This window comes from Salvelinus fontinalis, chromosome 11 (assembly GCF_029448725.1).
Source record: "Salvelinus fontinalis isolate EN_2023a chromosome 11, ASM2944872v1, whole genome shotgun sequence".
Classification (NCBI taxonomy): domain Eukaryota; kingdom Metazoa; phylum Chordata; class Actinopteri; order Salmoniformes; family Salmonidae; genus Salvelinus; species Salvelinus fontinalis.
The window spans coordinates 8,652,947-8,677,680 of NC_074675.1; the positions used below are offsets into that span (position 1 = coordinate 8,652,947).

Sequence of the window (24,734 nt, forward strand, 5' to 3'; positions counted from 1 at the left end):
TGTGTGTGTGGCAAGTGGACGATTGTAAGGGTATTTTCAGTGCTGGGACATGAACATGCGTCGTCTCACGGCTGCATTAAACCAGCCTGCATTTGTGATTAACTGGGCAATTTCAGTAATTACACATTCACTGTCATCAGATTTCAAAGTGCTCTCTCATTTTCTCTCTCTCTCTCTCTCTCTCTCTCTCTCTCTCTCTCTCTCTCTCTCTCTCTCTCTCCGTCTCTCTCTTCCTCTTCTCCCCCTCCCTTTCTCTCCCCCTCCCTTTCTCTCTCTCTGCTCTGGCGAGCCCTTTGAAAGCAGCACACAGCGGCGTTCCAGTCTGTCAGCCAGTGTGTCTGAAACAGTCTGGGATAGTCTTGCACACCCTTCATCATCACAGTGACACAAGCACACCATTTATGTCCGATAGGGCCTTTACTATAGTATCCATTCTGCTAGATCTTTAGCTTCTAGGTTTCTATGGGAGAGGAGGACACTTCTTCTTTCACCAGATAGACAGGCGATCGATCCGGGCTGCTGGCAGTACAATGTATTCTGGGAGTTTTGAGAGAGATTGCTTAGCCGGGTCTCTGTTGACGCTCCCTATTTCTTGTGGAGTTTTAAGCTAAAGAGGCGAAAAATCAATCAAGCTGTGTGCAGCAGCCTAGCAGGGCAGCGTTAGTCAAAAGGAATTACCCAGAGAACCTCTGGATAGGGTGCAGACTCTTGACTGGACAATGGAACGGCAAGGGTCAACAGGAACCTGCAAACCGGAATAAACTGGTCATGGGAGGTTTGGATAAATGCGATTGAAGTCTGGGATGGGGAGGCATGCGGTCATGCCTCCTCCCTGGGCTAATCGGAGAGGGAAGAAAGCAGCAGGTCTGGGAGATTGTCTTTGATCACTCTAGACAGGGACACTGATGAAGTCTGGCCAACGATTCAGACACATAATCAGCATTAAAATACACTGGACTTCTTGTAATATGCGTTCGTGCTCACATCAAACGATTCCCGTAAAACTTTGATCAAAACACCAGATTGATGTTTAATTTATGTATTTACCCCCCACACCAACAAACACACACACACACACAAAATGAATTAAGCGTTTGTATGCTAGTGCATTCCCGAAAGGGTCACAACTCCTAATTGCATGTTCCCTTCCAACGAGTCCAAAAACCCTTCCCTTTAACTGCACAGGGTCACAGTGTTGGAGAGGGAACTTCTCCCCAGCTCTAAGCGGGGGCAAAGAGGGTCAGAGGAGCCCTGGAGCCGTATAGAGAGGTATTTCAATGTACTCAGTGCTCCGACTCCACCACACAGTGCTGCCTTTCTTCTTTTAGACCTGTGCTCTGTTTCTGCTACTACAATGGCCTGCCTTTTTATTGGTCTACTGAGTTGACCGTGAGTCTAGACACAGGGCAAACAGTGGAAAAACGGTCAGGGTGTCGAGTCAGACACATCCCTCTCTATCACTCCAACCCTCCTCCTCTGTGTAAAGGAGAGGAGGAGAGAAGCACTCCCCCTCTCCAGCCTTCTTCAACCCTTGAGGATGAGGGTTGGTTACAAGGCTGTCAGTCAAGACAGACATACCCTGCAGTTACTTGTCTCTACCTTTGACCTCCTACGGTCGACTAAGCCTTGAGACATTAGGGCCAAGCCATAAATAACAGCATTAGCCCATTGTACTGGCCTTGTAACCCGATCAGGCCTCCCTATCTCTGGGTGTGTCGGCAGTCGGTTCTCCCCTGGAGGGGTTAATAGGCCTCTCTGAACAGGAGGAAAAGTACCTGAAGCTGTTGACACTCTCTTAAAGAGCGCTTTTAAAAATTCCGTGATGAAGGCTACCAAGATTTAAAAACCTGATAAAAGCAGATCTTAAGAAAAGCCTTCGACGTCTCGTTTTCCCAACCTGCCAAGCGAATGCTAAGGGGGAACGGGAAAAAAAGTATCTCTCTCTTGTTTCATGATCTTGACAAGCGCTTTCTTCAGGGTACACTCGCTCGTCCTATCTACAAAGCTGGTTCCCTCTCACGGAGAGATCTTTTTAGTGCATTGATGTTGTGAGGCTACGGGTTTTGGCTTCGCAGGCGACTGAGTCTAAGTGTCCTGGAGCTAAAAAAGATTGTGTTTTGTTAAGTCACTGCCAAACAATGGGAGCAGGAGGAGAAAACACCGGCCAAAACTTATGTGAGTGGAAAGTCCAGGATGTTCCGCACTTGAACCATGAAAGTCAAGACTAAAGTCCAGGATGTTCCGCACTTGAACCATGAAAGTCAAGACTAAAGTCCAGGATGTTCCTCACTTGAACCATGAAAGTCAAGACTAAAGTCCAGGATGTTCCTCACTTGAACCATGAAAGTCAAGACTAAAGTCCAGGATGTTCCTCACTTGAACCATGAAAGTCAAGACTAAAGTCCAAAATAGCCATGTTTGTTTTGCCATGAAGTCCACTCTGTTCGCTCATGAAAAAATCATGTTTCCTTTTTTCCACCATTCCTTTTCCCAGAAGCCTCTATTCTAACTAGCAGTTAGAATCTAACTAACTAGAGTCAGATGACTTTCCCCTGGTTGGTCAGTGCTCCACTCTCTGTCTCTCTCGTCCTCTAACATGGATGTCATAAGGTGAATGCACCAATTTGTAAGTCGCTCTGGATAAGAGCGTCTGCTAAATGACTTAAATGTAAATTGTTTGTGTAGCTGGTGAAAGAGCGGAAGGCTGCGGCGTGTCAGCGATGGACCCTTACTGTGGAACAGTCAGGGAGAGAGGGAAACACAGGCTAACTGTGGAACAGTCAGGGAGAGAGGGAAACACAGGCTAACTGTGGTACCGTCAGGGAGAGAGGGAAACACAGGCTAACTGTGGTACAGTCAGGGAGAGAGGGAAACACAGGCTAACTGTGGAACAGTCAGGGAGAGAGGGAAACACAGGCTAACTGTGGAACAGTCAGGGAGAGAGGGAAACACAGGCTAACTGTGGAACAGTCAGGGAGAGAGGGAAACACAGGCTAACTGTGGTACCGTCAGGGAGAGAGGGAAACACAGGCTAACTGTGGTACAGTCAGGGAGAGAGGGAAACACAGGCTAACTGTGGTACAGTCAGGGAGAGAGGGAAACACAGGCTAACTGTGGTACAGTCAGGGAGAGAGGGAAACACAGGCTAACTGTGGTACCGTCAGGGAGAGAGGGAAACACAGGCTAACTGTGGTACCGTCAGGGAGAGAGGGAAACACAGGCTAACTGTGGTACCATCAGGGAGAGAGGGAAACACAGGCTAACTGTGGTACAGTCAGGGAGAGAGGGAAACACAGGCTAACTGTGGTACAGTCAGGGAGAGAGGGAAACACAGGCTAACTGTGGTACAGTCAGGGAGAGAGGGAAACACAGGCTAACTGTGGTACCGTCAGGGAGAGAGGGAAACACAGGCTAACTGTGGTACCGTCAGGGAGAGAGGGAAACACAGGCTAACTGTGGTACAGTCAGGGAGAGAGGGAAACACAGGCTAACTGTGGTACCGTCAGGGAGAGAGGGAAACACAGGCTAACTGTGGTACCGTCAGGGAGAGAGGGAAACACAGGCTAACTGTGGTACCGTCAGGGAGAGAGGAAAACACAGGCTAACTGTGGTACAGTCAGGGATATAGGGAAACACAGGCTAACTGTGGTACCGTCAGGGAGAGAGGGAAACACAGGCTAACTGTGGTACCGTCAGGGAGAGAGGGAAGCATAGGCTAACTGTGGTACCGTCAGGGAGAGAGGGAAACACAGGCTAACTGTGGTACCGTCAGGGAGAGAGGGAAACACAGGCTAACTGTGGTACAGTCAGGGAGAGAGGGAAACACAGGCTAACTGTGGTACCGTCGGGGAGAGAGGGAAACACAGGCTAACTGTGGTACCGTCAGGGAGAGAGGGAAACACAGGCTAACTGTGGTACCGTCAGGGAGAGAGGGAAACAAAGGCTATCTGTGGTACAGTCAGGGAGAGAGGGAAACACAGGCTAACTGTGGAACAGTCGGGGAGAGAGGGAAACACAGGCTAACTGTGGTACCGTCAGGGAGAGAGGGAAACACAGGCTAACTGTGGTACAGTCAGGGAGAGAGGGAAACACAGGCTAACTGTGGTACAGTCAGGGAGAGAGGGAAACACAGGCTAACTGTGGTACCGTCGGGGAGACAGGGAAACACAGGCTAACTGTGGTACCGTCAGGGAGAGAGGGAAACACAGGCTAACTGTGGTACAGTCAGGGAGAGAGGGAAACACAGGCTAACTGTGGTACAGTCAGGGAGAGAGGGAAACCCAGGCTAACTGTGGTACAGTCAGGGAGAGAGGGAAACACAGGCTAACTGTGGTACCGTCAGGGAGAGAGGGAAACATAGGCTATCTGTGGTACAGTCAGGGAGAGAGGGAAACACAGGCTATCTGTGGTACAGTCAGGGAGAGAGGGAAACATAGGCTATCTGTGGTACAGTCAGGGAGAGAGGGAAACACAGGCTAACTGTGGTACCGTCAGGGAGAGAGGGAAACATAGGCTATCTGTGGTACCATCGGGGAGAGAGGGAAACACAGGCTAACTGTGGTACAGTCAGGGATAGAGGGAAACATAGGCTATCTGTGGTACAGTCAGGGAGAGAGGGAAACACAGGCAGGATAGCTGACAAGGAAGTCCGGAACAGGGAAACAGAAGGGCAACGGAAAGAGTAGGGAGGGAGGGATTGTAGGGCGAGAGTGAACCATGAGGCTCTTGTCCAGTGGTGTAAAGTACTTAAGTAAAAATACTTTAAAGTACTACTTAAATCATTTTGGGGGGGAATCTGTACTTTACTTTACAAATTTGGACAACTTTTACTTTTACTCCACTACATTCCTAAAGAAAATAATGTACTTTTTACTCCTTACATTTTCCCTGACACCCAAAAGTACTCGTTACATTTTGAGCTCTTACGTGCTTCTACACCTGCATTACTAGCTGTTTGGGGTTTTAGGCTGGGTTTCTGTACAGCACTTCGAGATATTAGCTGATGTACGAAGGGCTATATAAAATAAACTTGATTGCTTAGCAGGACAGGAAAATTGTCTAATTCACGCACTTATCAAGAGAACATCCCTGGTCATCACTACTGCCTCTGATCTGGCAGACTCACTAAACACAAATGCTTTGTTTGGAAATTATGTCTGACTGTTGAATTGTGCCCCTGGCTATCCATAAAAAAAATACAAATGTAAATGTTGTGCCATCTGGGTTGCTTAATAAGGGTGGCAGGTAGCCTAGTGGTTAGAGCATTGGACTAGTAACCGAAAGGTTGCAAGATTGAATCCCCGAGCTGACAAGGTCGTTCTGCCCCTGAACACCCACTGTTCCTAGACCGTCATTGAAAATAAGAATTAAGAAATTTGTTCTTAACTGACTTGCCTATTTAAATGTAAGGAATTTGAAATGATTTATAATTTTACTTTTGATACTTAAGTATATTTTAGTGATTACATTTAGTTTTAATGCTTAAGTATATTTATAACCAAATACGTTTAGACTTTTACTCAAGTAGTATTTTACTGGGTGACTTTCACTTTTACTTGAGTCATTTTCTATAAAGGTATCTTTACTTTTACTCAAGTATGACAATTGGGTATTTTTTTCCACCACTGCTCTTGTCAAGGGAACAGCGTTCCTCCCTTCTCCCCATTGGCAAATGCAGCTGGGTCCATTTTTAGAAAGCTAGAGAGGAAATCCTGAACGAGTGTGGGCCTGGTGACCTCTAACCTTCGCCGAGGGAGCTGCCCATTATACCAGGTCACATGGTTCCAGATTACAGAGCAGAGGGAGAGAGGAAGGGGAGCAGAGCAGTGACACACTGGGCTGGAATGAGGGTCTGTCTGGGTGCAGTTCAGCGAGAGCCCCTGCCCCTCTATTAGAGAAACACAAACAGAAACACCAGGTAGTGAACGTCACTCACATGTCCGTGACTCACGCCGCATCACAGCTGACTCAGAGCAGATGTTTTACACATCCACACGGCTCTTACAGTAAATGTCACACCTGATACATACAACCAGCGCTGTTAACCGCAGTGCTATTTAACCCCTTTTTTACATGGTGGTTTAACCCTTTGGTGGCACCCAGATTACATAAACTTGTTGCTGGAAGTTCTGAAATCGTATTTCAGTTTAGTCAGAGAGAATTATTATTTTTTCCCTGGTCTTTTTGCTCATGATTTCCATGGATCTAATTTCACCATTTGATAGCCTATATTTAAGTTTTTATGTGTCACTTTCTTTACAAAGAAATGGTCTGAATGTATTATCACTGTCTGTTAGAAGACCTGGCATGATAGTACTATTTTACATGTATATGTTATACTAATACAATACAAACTGAGATGTCACTCATCAAGCCGATACACTGACGTGCCTCCCTGTGTGTTCTAGCCACTGTGTTCTGTACAGTAAGTCAGTAAGGGGGCATCCCAAATAGCACCCTATTCCCTATGTAGTGCACTTCTTTTGACCAGAGCCCTATGGGAATAGGGTGCCAATTGGGTCGGTGTGGATGGGTGAATCCTGTGGTAATACAGCTCAGCTAGCCCCTCTCTCTGAGCCCAGGGCTTTGTCTTCACTCTTCCAGAAGATACTGGGTTAACACTGGGGAGGATCACTCTTCCAGAATATCCTGGGTTAACCCTGGGGAGGATCACTCTTCCAGAATATCCTGGGTTAACACTGGGGAGGATCACTCTACCAGAAGATCCTGGGTTAACACTGGGGAGGATCACTCTTCCAGAATATCCTGGGTTAACACCGGGGAGGATCACTCTTCCAGAATATCCTGGGTTAACACTGGGGAGGATCACTCTACCAGAAGATCCTGGGTTAACACTGGGAGGATCACTCTACCAGAAGATCCTGGGTTAACACTGGGGAGGATCACTCTTCCAGAATATCCTGGGTTAACACTGGGGAGGATCACTCTACCAGAAGATCCTGGGTTAACACTGGGAAGGATCACTCTTCCAGAATATCCTGGGTTAACACTGGGGAGGATCACTCTACCAGAAGATCCTGGGTTAACACTGGGGAGGATCACTCTACCAGAAGATCCTGGGTTAACACTGGGAAGGATCACTCTACCAGAAGATCCTGGGTTAACACTGGGGAGGATCACTCTTCCAGAATATCCTGGGTTAACACCGGGGAGGATCACTCTTCCAGAATATCCTGGGTTAACACTGGGGAGGATCACTCTACCAGAAGATCCTGGGTTAACACTGGGAGGATCACTCTACCAGAAGATCCTGGGTTAACACTGGGGAGGATCCCTCTTCCAGAATATCCTGGGTTAACATTGGGGAGGATCACTCGACCAGAAGATCCTGGGTAAACACTGGGGAGGGAGGATTACTCTACCAGAAGATCCTGGGTTAACACTGGGGAGGGGAGGATTAGCAGTAACACAGGATAAAGTACATTTTAAAACAAGCGGCCCTGTTTGTCCTGGTCTGCAGGTCCCTCTGCTGGTAAATTGCTGCCAACATATTTAATTGGATTATATTTTTTTGTTTTGATTTGAACTTAATTGATTTCCAGAGGGAAATGAAGGTATTACAGGCTCACACATAGCAACAGCAACATAGCCCACAGTTCTAAGGATTGACAGGCAGGTTTTTTAATGTGGTAATTGAGGTTATATAGAGGTTATAGCTTTTGTATAGCTTGTGTTTTAGTACACTGTTGTTATGCGTGGAGCATGAGGTGATGACAGTGAAGGAAGATGCCTGTCTGGCTGAGGCGAGACAGGGTCAAACACTCCCTTTGTCCTTGGTGACAGGAGTGCCAGCCAATCAATAAGACATCGGATCCCCTCCAGGACACTTGTTCAGATCCCCCCCCAGCACAGTGTCAGAATCTCAGCTTGACCCCCCCGGCCTCTCCCAGCTTGCTTGTCTGCCAGCCTGGAGGATGAGTAATGTCCCACCTATTCCTGTTGTGGACTATGTATGGTGGATGCAGGGTTAGGCTTTAGTTGTCCCTAGACGCTGATCTTGGGTCAGTTTTACATTTCCCCATGAATGGTTAAGGTTAGGATTGGGGGAGGGGAAGCTGATCCTAGATCTGTACCTAGGGGAAACTTCACCTAGTAGCGTGGTGGATGAGCCCATTTTATGTGATCTGGGCGAGTGAGATGAGGGGGGGGGGGGGGTAGAGGTTATGGGGTTCAACTCTGGCTTAGACGCTCTCCCAGACAGCTGAGGATAAGTGACGGCCGTCCCCTAGCGCTCCTCAGCAGCCCAGGGCTAGGGTCAGGAGAGCCTGTTTATAGTTTATGGCTCGGAGCAACAGGGAAGTATGCCTCATAACCCACCAAAGATTCTACCACATTACAATTACAGCCGATCTCTCTTTGAGGTGGACTGTCTGGTGCTTTCACTCTCAAACCACTCTTGAGGACTGAGTGACTCAGCATCTTCTCCCTTTTTTCCAGCCCCCCTCTTTTCATTCACGTCTTTTTCAGTTCTGGTGAAACAAATTCTATTGATTCTGTTGCTGGGGCTGGGACTGGGACTGGGGCTGGGGCTGGGACTGGGACTGGGGCTGGGACTGGGACTGGGACTGGGGCTGGGACTGGGACTGGGACTGGGGCTGGGACTGGGACTGGGGCTGGGGCTGGGACTGGGACTGGGACTAGGACTGGGACTAGGACTGGGACTGGGACGTGGACTGGGATTGAGGCAGTGTTAGTGTGGTGGCGCTCTCTGCTGGCTGCAGGTGGTAATGCGTCTGTCTGGAGACTTTGGAGGTGTTGCTGTGACAGAGATCAGGCTCCAGACAGTCTAGCCGAAGCTCCACATCAAACCCTCCTTAATCCAACCGTTTCACTTTCGCTGACCAGATAACAACGCAGATTGATTCAAATAGAAGACGAGTAATGCCCGGCAAATAAAACTATCAGATCAGAGGCTAAATTCGTCCCAGAAATATCACATTGAAAGAGGTGACGTTTAATTAAACCTAAAACATTCCTGCTTGGCTAATTACACTGTATCAATTATACAATCCTACAGAAACGTCTGTCGCCGTGTTAGCTTTACACGGCCAGAGCCAACAACCTCCCAGCTCTCCACAAATCATTATGTCATTGATATTCAGGGGTAACATTGTCATTAACTACATCATTGCTCTAACTGCCAATGGAACTCTGTGCGGTCGGGCAGATGTTGCCAACCAATGGGCTTTGGACAGATTTCCTTAACCCACCTCAGTACTTCTGTGAGAGGGATGATCCCTGTGACAGGCCAAGGTGTTGACATTTGGGGGGTGTAGCAGAAGTCCCAGGGGGTTGGGGGTTGGGGGCTTAAACCCTTCAGAGAGGATCCCAGGAGGGGCCAGCCCAAGTTCAGGACACCCCAGGTGGGCGAAGGGAGGGACGCAGCACATGGAATGGCAGACCTTCTTAATAAATGCCAGAGGAAGAAAGGGAGACGAGTGTCACATTCATTTCAGGGTTTATTTGAACTGAAAAGAGAAAGGGAGAGGGGGACAAAGGGAGGAATAGAATGACATAAAAATGGAGAGATGGAGGGAATGTGGTGTGTGGGCACGTTGCTGAGATGCCAGGTCACGGTACAGGTCAAAGTGTACTGTGAGCGAGTCAACCCCAGGATCTGACTCACCCCTTTGATTTGATCATTTCTAACCATTCTAACAATACCAGGAAGTGTGACTAATCACGTTCTGATACAAAAACACAGTGAATCACACCCATACAGCTCATATGTCATGTTCTCTAATGGCTCCAACAGTACTTTGCAGGTCAGTGTTTGTGGCCTAGGTCTTGTTGAATGATTTTATGACTCCTGCATGACTCAGTTGTTATACTAGAGGTTTTATTTTGGATGGTTTGGGACTTTTGGAGGGTGAAAAGGTATACCGTGATGATCAGGATATGTGTATTTACGGGCCTGTGTGTGTCCACTTGTCTATCTCTGGCAGCAGCAGGCCTCTGTGTGAATCAGGGACCTATCTCTGTCAGTGTGTCAGAGTCTGGCAGCAGCAGGCCTCTGTGTGAAACAGGGACCTATCTCTGTCAGTGTGTCAGAGTCTGGCAGCAGCAGGCCTCTGTGTGAATCAGGGACCTCTCTCTGTCAGTGTGTCAGAGTCTGGCAGCAGCAGGCCTCTGTGTGAATCAGGGACCTATCTCTGTCAGTGTGTCAGAGTCTGGCAGCAGCAGGCCTCTGTGTGAATCAGGGACCTATCTCTGTCAGTGTGTCAGAGTCTGGCAGCAGCAGGCCTCTGTGTGAATCAGGGACCTATCTCTGTCAGTGTGTCAGAGTCTGGCAGCAGCAGGCCTCTGTGTGAATCAGGGACCTATCTCTGTCAGTGTGTCAGAGTCTGGCAGCAGCAGGCCTCTGTGTGAATCAGGGACCTCTCTCTGTCAGTGTGTCAGAGTCTGGCAGCAGCAGGCCTCTGTGTGAATCAGGGACCTCTCTCTGTCAGTGTGTCAGAGTCTGGCAGCAGCAGGCCTCTGTGTGAATCAGGGACCTATCTCTGTCAGTGTGTCAGAGTCTGGCAGCAGCAGGCCTCTGTGTGAATCAGGGACCTATCTCTGTCAGTGTGTCAGAGTCTGGCAGCAGCAGGCCTCTGTGTGAATCAGGGACCTATCTCTGTCAGTGTGTCAGAGTCTGGCAGCAGCAGGCCTCTGTGTGAATCAGGGACCTATCTCTGTCAGTGTGTCAGAGTCTGGCAGCAGCAGGCCTCTGTGTGAATCAGGGACCTCTCTCTGTCAGTGTGTCAGAGTCTGGCAGCAGCAGGCCTCTGTGTGAATCAGGGACCTATCTCTGTCAGTGTGTCAGAGTCTGGCAGCAGCAGGCCTCTGTGTGAATCAGGGACCTATCTCTGTCAGTGTGTCAGAGTCTGGCAGCAGCAGGCCTCTGTGTGAATCAGGGACCTATCTCTGTCAGTGTGTCAGAGTCTGGCAGCAGCAGGCCTCTGTGTGAATCAGGGACCACTAATTAAACGTTTGCTTGTTTATGTTTCTCTCGCCCTTCCTAATTGATTTGCGGGGGGGGAGGAACTTCCAGGCCTGCATCCCAAATGGCACTCAATGGCATCCTATTCCTAATATATAGGGCACTACTTTTGACCAAAGCCCTTTGGGCCCTATATAGGGAATAGGGGGCCATTTGGGATGCTGGTCCGGTCTCTCGGCACATGGACCGCTGATTACAGAGCTCTGAGGAATCCTTGAATAGCAGAGTGTCAGTCTGAAGCGTTGGAACGCTTGTAAAGAGGAGTACCCGCAGTAGACGAGTGGCTTTGAAGCAGGAACACTTTGTGTACCACAATATGAAGGCCAATAATTAGGAATGTCACTTTGATAGGATGAGGATAGGATACATGACAGTGTGCTGTATATCGTTTGTTATTCTACAGCTGACAGCTGAGCAGCTCATTACACCAATGTTTCCGATGGCCTCCTTTGCGGACATTTCTGCTTGGAATTTAGCTTCAATAGTCTCCCCTCCATGTTGAATCAGCGAGCCTTCTCGTCTCACTGTTATCGACCCCTGTGTTATCTCTGTCTGACAGAGCCAACCTGGCAGCCAGTTGATAAGTATTGCGTTTGTTTTTTGACGAGCGATTTGACAAAAACGAAAACACATTGTGACTCACAGCGAGACAGTGGCGAATCGTAACCAAGATCTCGGTAACCTAACGAGATGTCACAGCCAGCTGAACCTGTCATTTAAGAGAGGCGAGAGGCGGGGCGGCCAAAATGTGTTCAACAAGGCAGTGTCCCAAATGACACCCTGTTCCCTCTATAGTGATCTACTCTCGACCAGACCTCCATAGGCCCTGGTCAAATGTAGTGCACTATGAAGGGAAAAGCCATTTGGGACGTAGCCCTAGCTTGTCAAGGCCCCTAGCCGCCTCACTCTCTCTCTGTCAGGGCGGGGTTGTGTCCTTTGCCAAAGTGACATCGCAGCCTGTGGCCTGCAAGCCAGACACTGCCTCAGACCTGCACACTGCGGTAACCATGGTGTAGTGACACACACCCACACACACACTATAAGCACAAGTCATAAACTTCTGAATACACAGCGTGTGTGTTTTTGTGTGTGTGTGTTCTGTGAGATTCTGTAGCATGTAGAAAAAGCTACAGGTCAGTCATCACCCATAACAGATGCATAATGCATCCCCTTCTCCTTGAGTCTCTCAGGGAGCTGCTGTAGCCCACGTGTCAGTGCTTGAGTCTCTCAGGGAGCTGCTGTAGCCCACGTGTCAGTGCTTGAGTCTCTCAGGGAGCTGCTGTAGCCCATGTGTCAGTGCTTGAGTCTCTCAGGGAGCTGCTGTAGCCCACATGTCAGTGCTTGAGTCTCTCAGGGAGCTGCTGTAGCCCACGTGTCAGTGCTTGAGTCTCTCAGGGAGCTGCTGTAGCCCAAGTGTCAGTGCTTGAGTCTCTCAGGGAGCTGCTGTAGCCCGCGTGTCAGTGCTTGTTTATTATTCTAGCTGTGCAAATTGGAAGCAGGATAGTGAGAGACGAGCTCAACTTAAATCTGTCTCTGTCTGTCTCTCACTCTCTCCCAGCGAGTTCTTCTGGCTTCTCTCGCTCTCTCTCTGTCTCTCTCTCTCTTTCTCACTCTCACACGGACTGACTGACTAGTGGTGTGATGAGGAGGAGGGGTAGTGTTAGTGAGAAAGACTGACTGACTGACTGACTGACTGACTGACTGACTGACTGGCTGACTGGCTGACTGGTGGTGCGATGAGGAGGGGTAGCGTTAGTGAGTGGCTGACTGGTGGTGTGATGAGGAGGGGTAGTGTTAGTGAGAAAGACTGGCTGACTGACTGACTGGCTGGCTGACTGACTGGTGGTGTGATGAGGAGGGGTAGCGTTAGTGAGAGACTGACTGATTCACTGACTGACTGACTCGCTGACTGACTCGCTGACTGACTGACTGACTGGTTGGCTGACTGGTGGTGTGATGAGGAGGGGTAGTGTTAGTGAGAGACTGACTGACTCGCTGACTGACTGGTTGGCTGACTGACTGACTGGCTGACTGGTGGTGTGATGAGGAGGGGTAGCGTTAGTGAGAGACTGACTGATTCGCTGACTGACTGACTCGCTGACTGACTGACTTGTTGGCTGACTGGTGGTGTGATGAGGAAGGGTAGTGTTAGTGAGAGACTGACTGAATTGCTGACTGACTGACTGACTGACTGGTTGGCTGACTGGCTGACTGGTGGTGTGATGAGGAGGGGTAGTGTTAGTGAGAGACTGACTGAATTGCTGACTGACTGACTGACTGACTGACTGACTGGCTGACTGACTGACTGACTGACTGGTTTGCTGACTGACTGACTGGCTGACTGGTGGTGTGATGAGGAGGGGTAGTGTTAGTGAGAGACTGACTGACTGACTGACTGACTGGTTGACTGACTGACTGGCTGGCTGTTGGTGTGATGAGGAGGGGTAGTGTTAGTGAGAGACTGACTGACTGACTGACTGACTGGTTGACTGACTGACTGGCTGGCTGTTGGTGTGATGAGGAGGGGTAGTGTTAGTGAGAGACTGACTGACTGACTGACTGACTGGTTGTCTGAATGACTGACTGGCTGACTGGTGGTGTGATGAGGAGGGGTAGCATTAGTAAGAGACCGACTGGTTGGCTGACTGACTGACTGACTGGTTGGCTGACTGACTGACTGGCTGGCTGGTGGTGTGATGAGGAGGGGGTAGCATTAGTGAGAGACTGACTGGTTGACTGACTGACTGACTGGCTGACTGGTGGTGTGATGAGGAGGGGTAGTGTTAGTGAGAGACTGACTGGTTGGCTGACTGACTGACTGACTGACTGGTTGACTGACTGACTGACTGGCTGGCTGGTGGTGTGATGAGGAGGGGTAGCATTAGTGAGAGACTGACTGGTTGGCTGACTGACTGACTGACTGGCTGACTGGTGGTGTGATGAGGAGTGGTAGCGTTAGTGAGAGACTGCCTGACTCTAGCTGAGAAGTGATGCGCCAGCAGGAGTTGTCATCGCTCCACGACCGAGCTGCTTAATTGCTGGCTGATATGAGGCTGTCATTCTCAGGATGCATCCCAAATGGCATCCTATGTCCTATCTAGTGCACTACTTTAGACCAGAGCCTTATGGACCCTGGTGCACTAGATAAGGAAAATATGCTTTTTGGGTCACAGTGATCCACCATTTGTCTCCCCTCGGCCCCCCTTACTGGCCCATGTCCATCCTTGCGTCAGCTTGCAGTACTGAGAGAATCCTTGATTGACGTGCGTGAGCGCATCCAACAACAGAATCCATCCAAACTGCATCCCGCCATGCAATTATTTTATTCTCTCCCACTCAGGGTTTTCCCAAAATGAGGGACTGGCGTGCCAGATATGTACTTTGGGAATATTAATCAAAGCTTACGTGTGTCTTTATGACCGCACATTCAAATATTTTGAGACTGACGAAGTCAAGATTGTACAAATTAGACCTAAATAAAAGCTTGAATGTTTCAATGATAAATCCTCAAGGAAAGGGTAAATACACTACAGTAGCTTTGTAGATCAGACCTTACTTGTAGAGGGAGGGAGGGAGGGAGGGAGGGAGGGAGGGAGGGAGGGAGGGAGGGAGGGAGGGAGGGAGGGAGGGAGGGAGAGATTCAGATAAGTTAAGCACAGTTCATGACATTCTGGGAATTCCAACTGACATTCCTTCAGAGCGAGACGGCTTCATCAGGTATAAGTGAAAATCACCTAGATCCACCAGGAATGTGCGTCTGTGATTTGCCAGAATCAAACACAAACCAAACTCCGCTGCCCCTCGATATGATTGGACAGATCCGTTTTCAAACCGACCAAGTCGGGGCCTGACCAATTTTTTGGAACACACACAGCCTCAGCAATGATTGACAGTTGGTGTGGTTAAGAAGGTGTTCACTTCACTATGGACCTATTTAAAGGTTGCGCCCCAAAAAATATATATTGCTGTGGAGAGATGCTGAATAGGGTGCCATTTGGGACACTTACATAGTCTGATTGTGTGGAATAGGAGGCCCACTCTCCTCTGAAGACAAGATAGTGAGAGTTTCTCTGAGAAAATGGGGGTTTGAAGATGTCATGCCCATGGGAGTAGTCTATACAGGTTAACAGTAGTCTATACAGGTTAACAGTAGTCTATACAGGTTAACAGTAGTCTATACAGGTTAACAGTAGTCTATACAGGTTAACAGTAGTAGTCTATACAAGTTAACAGTAGTCTATACAGTTTAACAGTAGTCTATACAGGTTAACAGTAGTCTATACAGGTTAACAGTAGTATATACAGGTTAACAGTAGTCTATACAGGTTAACAGTAGTCTGTACAGGTTAACAGTAGTCTATACAGGTTAACAGTAGTCTATACAGGTTAACAGTAGTCTATACAGGTTAACAGTAGTATATACTGGTTAACAGTAGTCTATACAGGTTAACAGTAGTCTGTACAGGTTAACAGTAGTCTATACAGGTTAACAGTAGTCTATACAGGTTAACAGTAGTCTATACAGGTTAACAGTAGTCTATACAGGTTAACAGTAGTCTGTACAGGTTAACAGTAGTCTGTACAGGTTAACAGTAGTCTATACAGGTTAACAGTGGAAAGGCATTCCATTGGGAAGGATGTCTCTCCTGGCCCCGTCCAACTTGGATTCACGGTCCGTTCTGGTCTTGGGGGATTCTGACAGGGCGGTTTTTTTCTGTCGATCACTTGATCGCTCCCAATCCTGACTCCGCCGTTCTTGACAAAGACGCTCTCTGAGGAAGGTTCATCATAGTGCATTGACTTTATGGTCTCATCACTCTCAAGTTTATGCAGTTTTTATGTAGAGCTTAATTATGCAGGAATTGTCACTTTGCCAGGCTTGTATTTTTGATGGGAGTGTGAACGGTACCTCTCTTCATCCAATCTCTATGTACTACTGCTGAGGCTCAGGTCCCCAGGCTTCATGGTAACATTGCAGAGAGATGCCTATATATAATCAACCCTCAAATACAATTACCCTGTATAAGAACTGGGTGGTCAGAGCCCCTTGACTGTATCGGCTCAGAGAGTAATGCTGAGTCTCTAATGGCGGCCTATAGACCAGGGCCCATAGACTGCCCATAGACTGCCCATAGACTGCCCATAGACTGCCCTTAGACTGCTCATAGACTACCCATAGACTGCCCATAGACTGCCCATAGACTGCCCATAGACTACTCATAGACTACCCATAGACTGCCCATAGACTACCCATAGACTGCCCATAGACTGCCCATAGACTACCCATAGACTGCCCATAGACTACCCATAGACTACTCATAGACTACCCATAGACTACCCATAGACTACCCATAGACTACTCATAGACTGCCCATAGACTACCCATAGACTACCCATAGACTGCCCATAGACTACCCATAGACTACCCATAGACTATCCATAGACTGCATTGTCAGTCACTCCTTGGTGCTTGATTCACTAATAGCAGTCGGTTACTATCCAATCATGTTCTAATACAGTGTAGATCAGTGTAGGTGGTCTCTAATGTGGATATTGATCCCAGTCCCATTGCAATAACTACACACTCCCTTGACTGTATTGATGAGAAATACTGTACATCTACCAGCTATTAGCCACTAACTGTTTTAAGAGGGAACAGTAAACCAAATCAAGACTGTTGTGTTTCGCTTTGTCACTGAGTACCACTCTGTTCAAGGAGGCAAGATCTGAGACCCAAATGGTTCCCTATAGTGCAATACTTTTGATAAGGGTCAATAGGGCTCATATAGAAAATAGTGCACTATATAGGGAATAGGGTGCCATTTGTGACTTAGGCTAGGAGGTCGCTGCAACCTTCACACCATGTCACCAGTGATCATGTCAGCAGAACCCTCAGACCCCGAGAGAGGGGGACATTTGTCATGTTCTCTGTTAGCCAGACAATTCTCTCTCTCTGTCTGTGTCTAGACGACTGTGACCTGCCTGTAGGGGGAGGGAGAGAGGAGAGAGGGAGTGAGAGAGGAGAGAGGGAGTGAGAGAGAGGGAGGGAGGGAGAGAGAGGGATGGAGGGAGAGAGAGATGGAAAGGAGAGAGAGATGGAAAGGAGAGAGCGATAGACGGCAGAGAGAGGGGAGGGAGGGAGAGAGGGAAGGTGTTCAGCTGTAGTACAGGGACAGGGGTACAGCCAGAAGCCAACACACACATAGGTAACACACACTGACAGCTTTACCTCCTTAGCTAACCTGTGGGAGTAGCCAGGGGGTGACCCATCCCATTGAACAGCCAGGGGGTGTCCCCTCCCTTTGAACAGCCAGGGGGTGACCCATCCCATTGAACAGCCAGGGGGTGTCCCCTCCCTTTGAACAGCCAGGGGGTGACCCATCCCATTGAACAGCCAGGGGGTGTCCCCTCCCTTTGAACAGCCACGTGGTGACCCATCCCATTGAATAGCCATGGGGGGATGATCCATCCCATTGAACAGCCATGGGGGGGATGACCCATCCCATTGAACAGCCATGGGGGGGTGACCCATCCCATTGAACAGCCAGGGGGTGACCCATCCCATTGCTGCAGAAATGAGGACCCACAATCCCCAAATTCACCCCCCACTGTGTAGGGTCCCGTTAGGATTTGACGTCTGATGGAGGGGCGCCGAGAGATCCACGTGCACACACAACCCCAGACACAACCCAGACACAACACAGACACAACCCAGACACAACACAGACACAACCCAGACACAACACAGACACAACCCAGACACAACACAGACACAACCCCAGACACAACCCCAGACACAACCCAGACACAACCCCAGACACAACCCAGACACAACCCCAGACACAACCCAGACACAACCCAGACACAACCCCAGACACAACCCCAGACACAACCCCAGACACAACCCCAGACACAACCCCAGACACAACACAGACACAACCCCAGACACAACACAGACACAACCCCAGACACAACCCCAGACACAACACAGACACAACCCCAGACACAACACAGACACAACCCCAGACACAATCCCAGACACAACCCAGACACAACACAGACACAACCCCAGACACAACACAGACACAACCCCAGACACAACCCCAGACACAACCCAGACACAACACAGACACAACCCCAGACACAACCCCAGACACAACCCTTCCTTCTCTTTATCCCCCCCAGCCCTCCTCTCAAATCTCCTGACAAACTATGGAGTCATTGCCATAATGTCATTCATCTCTGGTCTGTCTCATGTGATGCTGGGAAGACTAGTGGTACCAATGTAAAACTACCATGAACTCAGAGAGAAACAACAACAGCTAAATAAGCCTGGCTCAGGCTGATATCCAATGGCACATAAGCAAACCTGTGTACACTATTTTCTATTGTTGCGTCGGACATACTATTGCTGCGGTGTGTAGCGTGTTTGCAGGTGCGTGAGTGCATATGTCCGTCTTCACCTCAGTGTCATGTTTGGCCTCGTCCTCATATCAACTACTGGCTGTTAATGAGTGTGTGTGTGTGTGTGTGTGTGTGTGTGTGTGTGTGTGTGTGTGTGTGTGTGTGTGTGTGTGTGTGTGTGTGTGTGTGTGTGAGTGCATGCGTTTGTGTGTGTGTGTGTGTGTGAGTGCATGCGTTTGTGTGTGTGAGTGCATGCGTTTGTGAGTGTGTGTGTTAAATGCCATCCTTCTCTGCTACACATATCAGTGATAAAAGACCACTGCTTCGACTTCCACAGCACAGTGAATACCCTTGGCCTGTATAAAGTCACAGACAGGTCTGCTTCAGTCCCTCAAGCCCTGAGGCTCTGTCTCGCCTCGGTAGATGGCTGGCTCCCCCCGGAGGTATTTAGGGGCCACTGCAGGTTGCCGGCAGTACCTGCGCAGCCATAGACACTGCATTGTGCTCCGACTGTAAAGCAGTCTGCTCGCCGCAAGGCACTCTCACACTGGCGTGAAAGCTGATTGTTTCTCTGTACAGGAGCCTGAAGCTGAGGGAGATGGCTTCATAACAGGTACATTGACAGCTCTGTAGCTAGCCTGACAGTAGCTCTGTAGCTAACGTCACTGGAGAATAGATAGTTGTAACTGCTCCGGGGAGCTTGGATGGAGGGAGAAGGGGGTGTGGGCATGTCCGTGAGAGGTGTGTGTGTGTGTGTGTGTGTGTGTGTGTGTGTGTGTGTGTGTGTGTGTGTGTGTGTGTGTGTGTGTGTGTGTGTGTGTGTGTGTGTGTGTGTGTGTGTGTGTGTGTGTGTGTGTGTGTGTGTGTGTGTGTGTGTGTGTCCGTCCTGATGTCATTATTCTCTATGAACGTTGAGAGTGGCACGGCTGAGGTTAGGGCTTCTGTTAGACATGCCGGTGCCAGTCAGTGTTTGTTCTGACGTTGCCCGACACCGTTTGTTAGCTGGATAGAATTGCAAGTCAGAGCTGTTAGCAAGAAAATAAAATAATGAGTCAGGGAAACTGAGACAGTGACGCACGCAATGTTGAACAGTGAGTCTCTATTTAAGGGGCTTAAAGAGACCGAATGAATAGCAACAACAGTGAAGACAAAGGGAAGAGGAGAGTGAATGAGGAGCTGTTAATGTTTACCAGTGTCACAGACAAGGGTAGGTTCAGGCTGGCTGCCTAGTTGAGTTTGAAATGAAGTAAAGAAGTTGGCTAGGCAGGTTCTTTGTCAATCTGTTGTTGTGGTTTGTGTGTAGGTTCAGATCACATATGGGCTGGTTTGTCTAACTTTGCTGTAATGAATGCATTGGGGGGTATAGATTCACCTTGAACCAGTGTCCTTACTTTTTCCCTCCATGACATTATCTGATTTAGAGACTGCTTTGTAATCATTTTCTCTTTTCTGTCAGACCCATTTACTTCATAGGATGTATCCCAAAATGGTACCATATTCCCTATTGAGTGCACTTCTTTTGAGCAGGCCCATATGGTCTGGTCAAAAGTAGTGCACTATATGGCATAGGGGGCCATTTTGTGGCGCAGGAATAGTGGAATGTAGTTTAACACCATGGAGCCCCACTAGCTTTTCAGATGGTCAATTATTCCAACATTTCTGAATGTGATGCAGTTTATACGATCACCATTAGAGAATAAGCACCATTTCATTCTAGTGTTGAGCATGTTGTTTGTTTGCCTGGGCGGTGGGAATTCAAGTTTGGCTGGACAGAAAAACTCCAAATGTTTTCTCCAGTTGACAGATGCGGTTGCAGTCAGTTTCTCTCTCACCAAAACAATGGCTTGTGGTGAACTTAATTGAATCCGTCTTGATGAGGCACACCCCCCCCTCGTGTCTCTCCACTCGTGTCAAAAAGCTGACTGAACACTCCCCCTTTACCAGAGACATCCCTGGCAGAGGAAACTCTCTCTCCCTCTCTCCCTGTGATTGTGTCAATGCGGCACTCTCCTGATTCACTCTTTTTTTGGGAAAGGGGGAAGAGAGGGAGGGAGGTGCTGCAGAGGTGCAGAGGATAAAGAGCACCTTCCTCCTCTGCAGGCTCCTCTCTTTGAGGAAGTTTCTGTTCCTTACTGTACCCCCCTGGCATTCCAAACACCGGCCCCTGGTCGCCCCGGTGCATACTTGGTATTATCTGTAGCAGCAATTAGTAGAGATGTGATGAACCCAGTCCGTTCTCCATATCCCTCGGCCGTCATAGTATTTCCCGCGGCTTCCGTGACCAGAGGTGTCGGAATGTGAGGCTCTTTTCCACACTGTGGTTGTTCCTCCTCAGGCAGTAGTGGTGGTCTAGTGGGACCTGGTTTAAGAGTGTGTGTACTGTACTCCGACACGTGCTGTGTGTGTGTGTGTGTGTGTGTGTGTGTGTGTGTGTGTGTGTGTGTGTGTGTGTGTGTGTGTGTGTGTGCGTGTGCGTGTGCGTGTGTGTGTGTGTTTAACGAAGGTGCTTCCCGCCTCTCCCTGGTTCTCTTTAATGCCTCCCTCATCAGAGAGAAGCCGGCGAACATAACCACAACAGACAAAACCTTTGAAAGGAGGCGTCTTTGAAGGATACGTGCCCCGTTCCCTGAAAGAGAGAGAAACGCCGTTAATTGGGAGCAGTGTGTGAGGCAGAGGGGGGAAAAGGATAATTTCCTAATAAGGAGCTTGGTTTTTATGAGGGAGTTGCTGGGAAATGGGAACCATAGGCTGGTAGATGCAAAGTGTCTATAATCTGCATATACGTACATCTTTTAATCTCTCTGTCAAGTGTTCCTTTTAAAACCGCTCCTTTGGTGATATTGAAGTGGTTTTAACTGAGTTTCAGTCAATGGCATTATTAGTAGACCACCAGTGGTCTGAAAGTCACAGACAAAACCCCTCCACAGAGCCCCTTGCATTTCTAAGCGGATTTTGACATTGAGAATTCCTCATGCTGGTTGAGTCCTCACACAAACACACGTAGGATATGAAAAAAAAAACAGCCCTCTTGCTTTTTCGAATTAATCTGAGGATAACAAGAAGAGAGTGAGGCTCTGGTATGGGGGTGGGCATCTTTGAGCGGCTCCACAACGGACCCCTGAGGTACGCCTTTTTCAAAGTACCCCCCAGAGAACCCAGTGGAAATAAAGTCTGTCAGGGAAGAAGAAGAAGAAGAGCCCTTATGTGTCCGTCTCTGAGTATTTCCATGAGTAACGCACGGCCTCGCTGCTCTGAAAACGCTGCAGACACTTTTGTTCATCCTGCCCTCCCTGTGGTTCCCTCCTCCTGCAGGCGGATAGATAGTATGAAAAGATGATCCCCGCAGAATGAGTGTGCAGCGAGATAGATAGGGGACTGCCTGAAGTGAGTTGTAGGAATGCAAGGATAAACCGCAGAAGTAATGCCCCCTAACAGACCTCGTCAAAATCTCTGCAGCTGTTAGTTTCCATCACCAGTACAGTACATAGCTAACAAATCAACCTATTGGTTTGAGGGCCGTGACGATACCAGTAACACAATATTTTTTTACATGGCAAAAATGAAAACACGAAGCAGACCCGCTCTTTGGTTCTTTAAAACCTGCTGTATGTAACATATTGTGTGCTGTAGCACATAAATAAATGTGATTCTTGATGACAACATAATGATGTTTGTTTCCATCATTAGGGCTGTTTTCCTGAAGAAGTTCAATCCGTTTGCTGTTTTGTTTCCTAGCCACGATACAACAATACGGGCATCGTCCTGGTCCTAATCGGTTTATGGATTCTATTGCAAGACCTACAGTAACATCAGTTAAACGTCCCGCTGGTGATGCGTTAGTAGCAGGTCGGATCTCTTCTTTAAAAGGCTGATCTGATCTCCTCCCCAGTCCTGCAGAGTGAGATCATAAACCCAGCGAGTCATCCTCATGTTGGAAGCGTCTGTCTTTGATCAAATATTTGTGTTTGTGTTGGAGAGATGTATTGGGAATCCACTGTTTGGTTAATACTCACTGGTGTGCTGTGTGCTACTTATGTTGAGATGGAACTGGGCCGTCTGATTCTGGGATGTAGGAGGACTAAGGAAGCCTGTGTTTGTTATTCTGTGTGGTCGAGGTCAGCAGTGACCGTGGTACTAAAACAAACCTGACTCATACCTCAAATAGGAAATGCCAAGCACTAAGCTTCCCATCTTTAAATGAGTCAGATCAACTTGTAGAACTTTCACTCTCTCTCTCTCTCTCTCTCTCTCTCTCTCTCTCTCTCTCTCTCTCTCTCTCTCTCTCTCTCTCTCTCTCTCTCTCTCTCTCTCTCTCTCTCTCTCTCTCTCTCTCTCTCTCTCTCTCTCTCTCTCTCTCTCTCTCTCTCTCTATTTATCTCTGTCTCTCTCTTTCTCTCTCTGCATTTCTCTCTCTTCTCTCGCTGTATCTCTCTCTCTCTCTGTATATCTCTCGCTCTCTGTATATCTCTCACTCTCTGTATATCTCTCTCTGTCTCTGTCTCTCTCTCTGTCTCTTTCTCTTTCTCTCTCTGTCTTTATGTCTCTCTCTCGCTGATAAAGCTGAAGATCCTGCCAGCTTCCATCGGTCTCTCTCTCTCTCTCTCTCTCTCTCTCTCTCTCTCTCTCTCCTTTCTTTTTGTCTACAGTTATAGATCCCACCCTTACCCCATATTGTCCTCTATGTTGTAGATTTATACAGACTGGGCCAACCACTACCTGACCAAGTCTGGCTGCCCTCGACTCATCAAGGACCTGACCATAGACATTGCTGACGGAGTTCTGCTGGCAGAAATCATCCAGATCATAGGTGAGAGAACACACACACTCACTCACTCACTCCCTCACTCACTCACTCACTCACTCACTCACTCACTCACTCACTCACTCACTCACTCACTCACTCACACACACACACACACACACACACACACACACACACACACACACACACACACACACACACACACACACACACACACACACACACACACACACTGACGCAAACACACACACACACACACACTGACGCAAACACACACACACACTGATGCAAACACACACACACACACACACTGACGCAAACACACACACACACACAAAGGCACTGATATAAACACACACACGTGCTAACGCAAACACACACACACACAGGCTCTGTTATAAACACACACACACAGGCACTGACGCAAACACACACACGCACACAGGCACTGATATAAACACACACGCACAGACGCAAACAAGCACACCCACACACATGTACACACACACACACTCCTGACTTAACCTCATTTTTTAGGCTGAGGGAAACTCTCCATATACACAGCTATAAAACGTAACGGTGCAGGCATTTAGACGGAACACAAAGGCTTTATCTTCCTTTCCAACTGGTCTCTGTCAGGAGAGGAGCTCCAGCCCTGGCAGCCCACTACACACAGACTGGAAACTAGTCCTGCTCTATTGAACCATGTGTCTCCCATGTGTATCTTTTAGCTAGCCTAGAGAGGCTGGTGTTGATGCTCTGCCTCTCTCTTTTTCCCACCTCCCGGGCTGTCTTGAAACTTTACCCCTGCTCTCCACAACAGACAATGGCCCGATATCCCGCGTCAGTAACACTCAGGCAGCAGCTGATGAATTAGCAGAGACTTTTCTTTTCCCAAACTTTCACTGCTCCGTGGTTGGGTAGGGGGCATTCCTAAAAACACGCACGCACGCATGCACGCACACACACACACACACACACACACACACACACACACACACACACACACACACACACAAACACACAAACACAGAGATCCGTGCTCCTCCTGTTGCTGAGCTCTGTAAGGGCTCCTCCACTAGACTAGAAGTCCCCTAACTCAGAAGGGTCTCTGGTGTTTCACTGTGTGTTTAGGCACTTCTTCTTGTGGGAAGGTTTCACACTTAATTGTTTTGTTGTTGTTCTTCTTCCAGCTAATGAGAAAGTGGAGGACATCAATGTCAGCCCCAGGAGTCAATCACACATGGTGAGTCTGCTAGTTCACCTTCCTTTTTGTGGAGGTGATAGTATTACTTCTGTTTTTATTTCTGCTGTCATGGTATTGAAACGTTGGTCTGGTTGAGAGTGTCTGTATGAGGACATGTTCTGTAGGTCTTTCAGGGTACTGTCATGAACATGTTTGATTGTATTGCAGGAAACAGAGACCACAGAAGGCTGACTGCTATGGTCCTAATTGCAAAAATCTCTTAGCCAAAAATATACTCTTTCAATGATGTGACTTTAAATGCATAATGTCTAATTGCACACAGCCCACAGCTTGACGATTACCTCTCAATCTAACTACTA

General features: G+C 48.4%; 1 protein-coding gene across 8 annotated transcripts in view; it reads left to right on the forward strand.

The window, feature by feature from the left end:
- LOC129864961 (neuron navigator 3-like) overlaps window positions 1-24,734 on the forward strand; it is a 290,755-nt gene that overhangs the window by 116,312 nt on the left and 149,709 nt on the right. For all 8 annotated transcript variants that reach the window (XM_055937305.1, XM_055937310.1, XM_055937306.1 and 5 more), the window contains exons 2-3: window positions 23,096-23,213; window positions 24,362-24,414. In XM_055937305.1, the coding sequence (XP_055793280.1) occupies window positions 23,096-23,213; window positions 24,362-24,414 (171 nt within the window). The remainder of the gene's footprint in view (window positions 1-23,095; window positions 23,214-24,361; window positions 24,415-24,734) is intronic.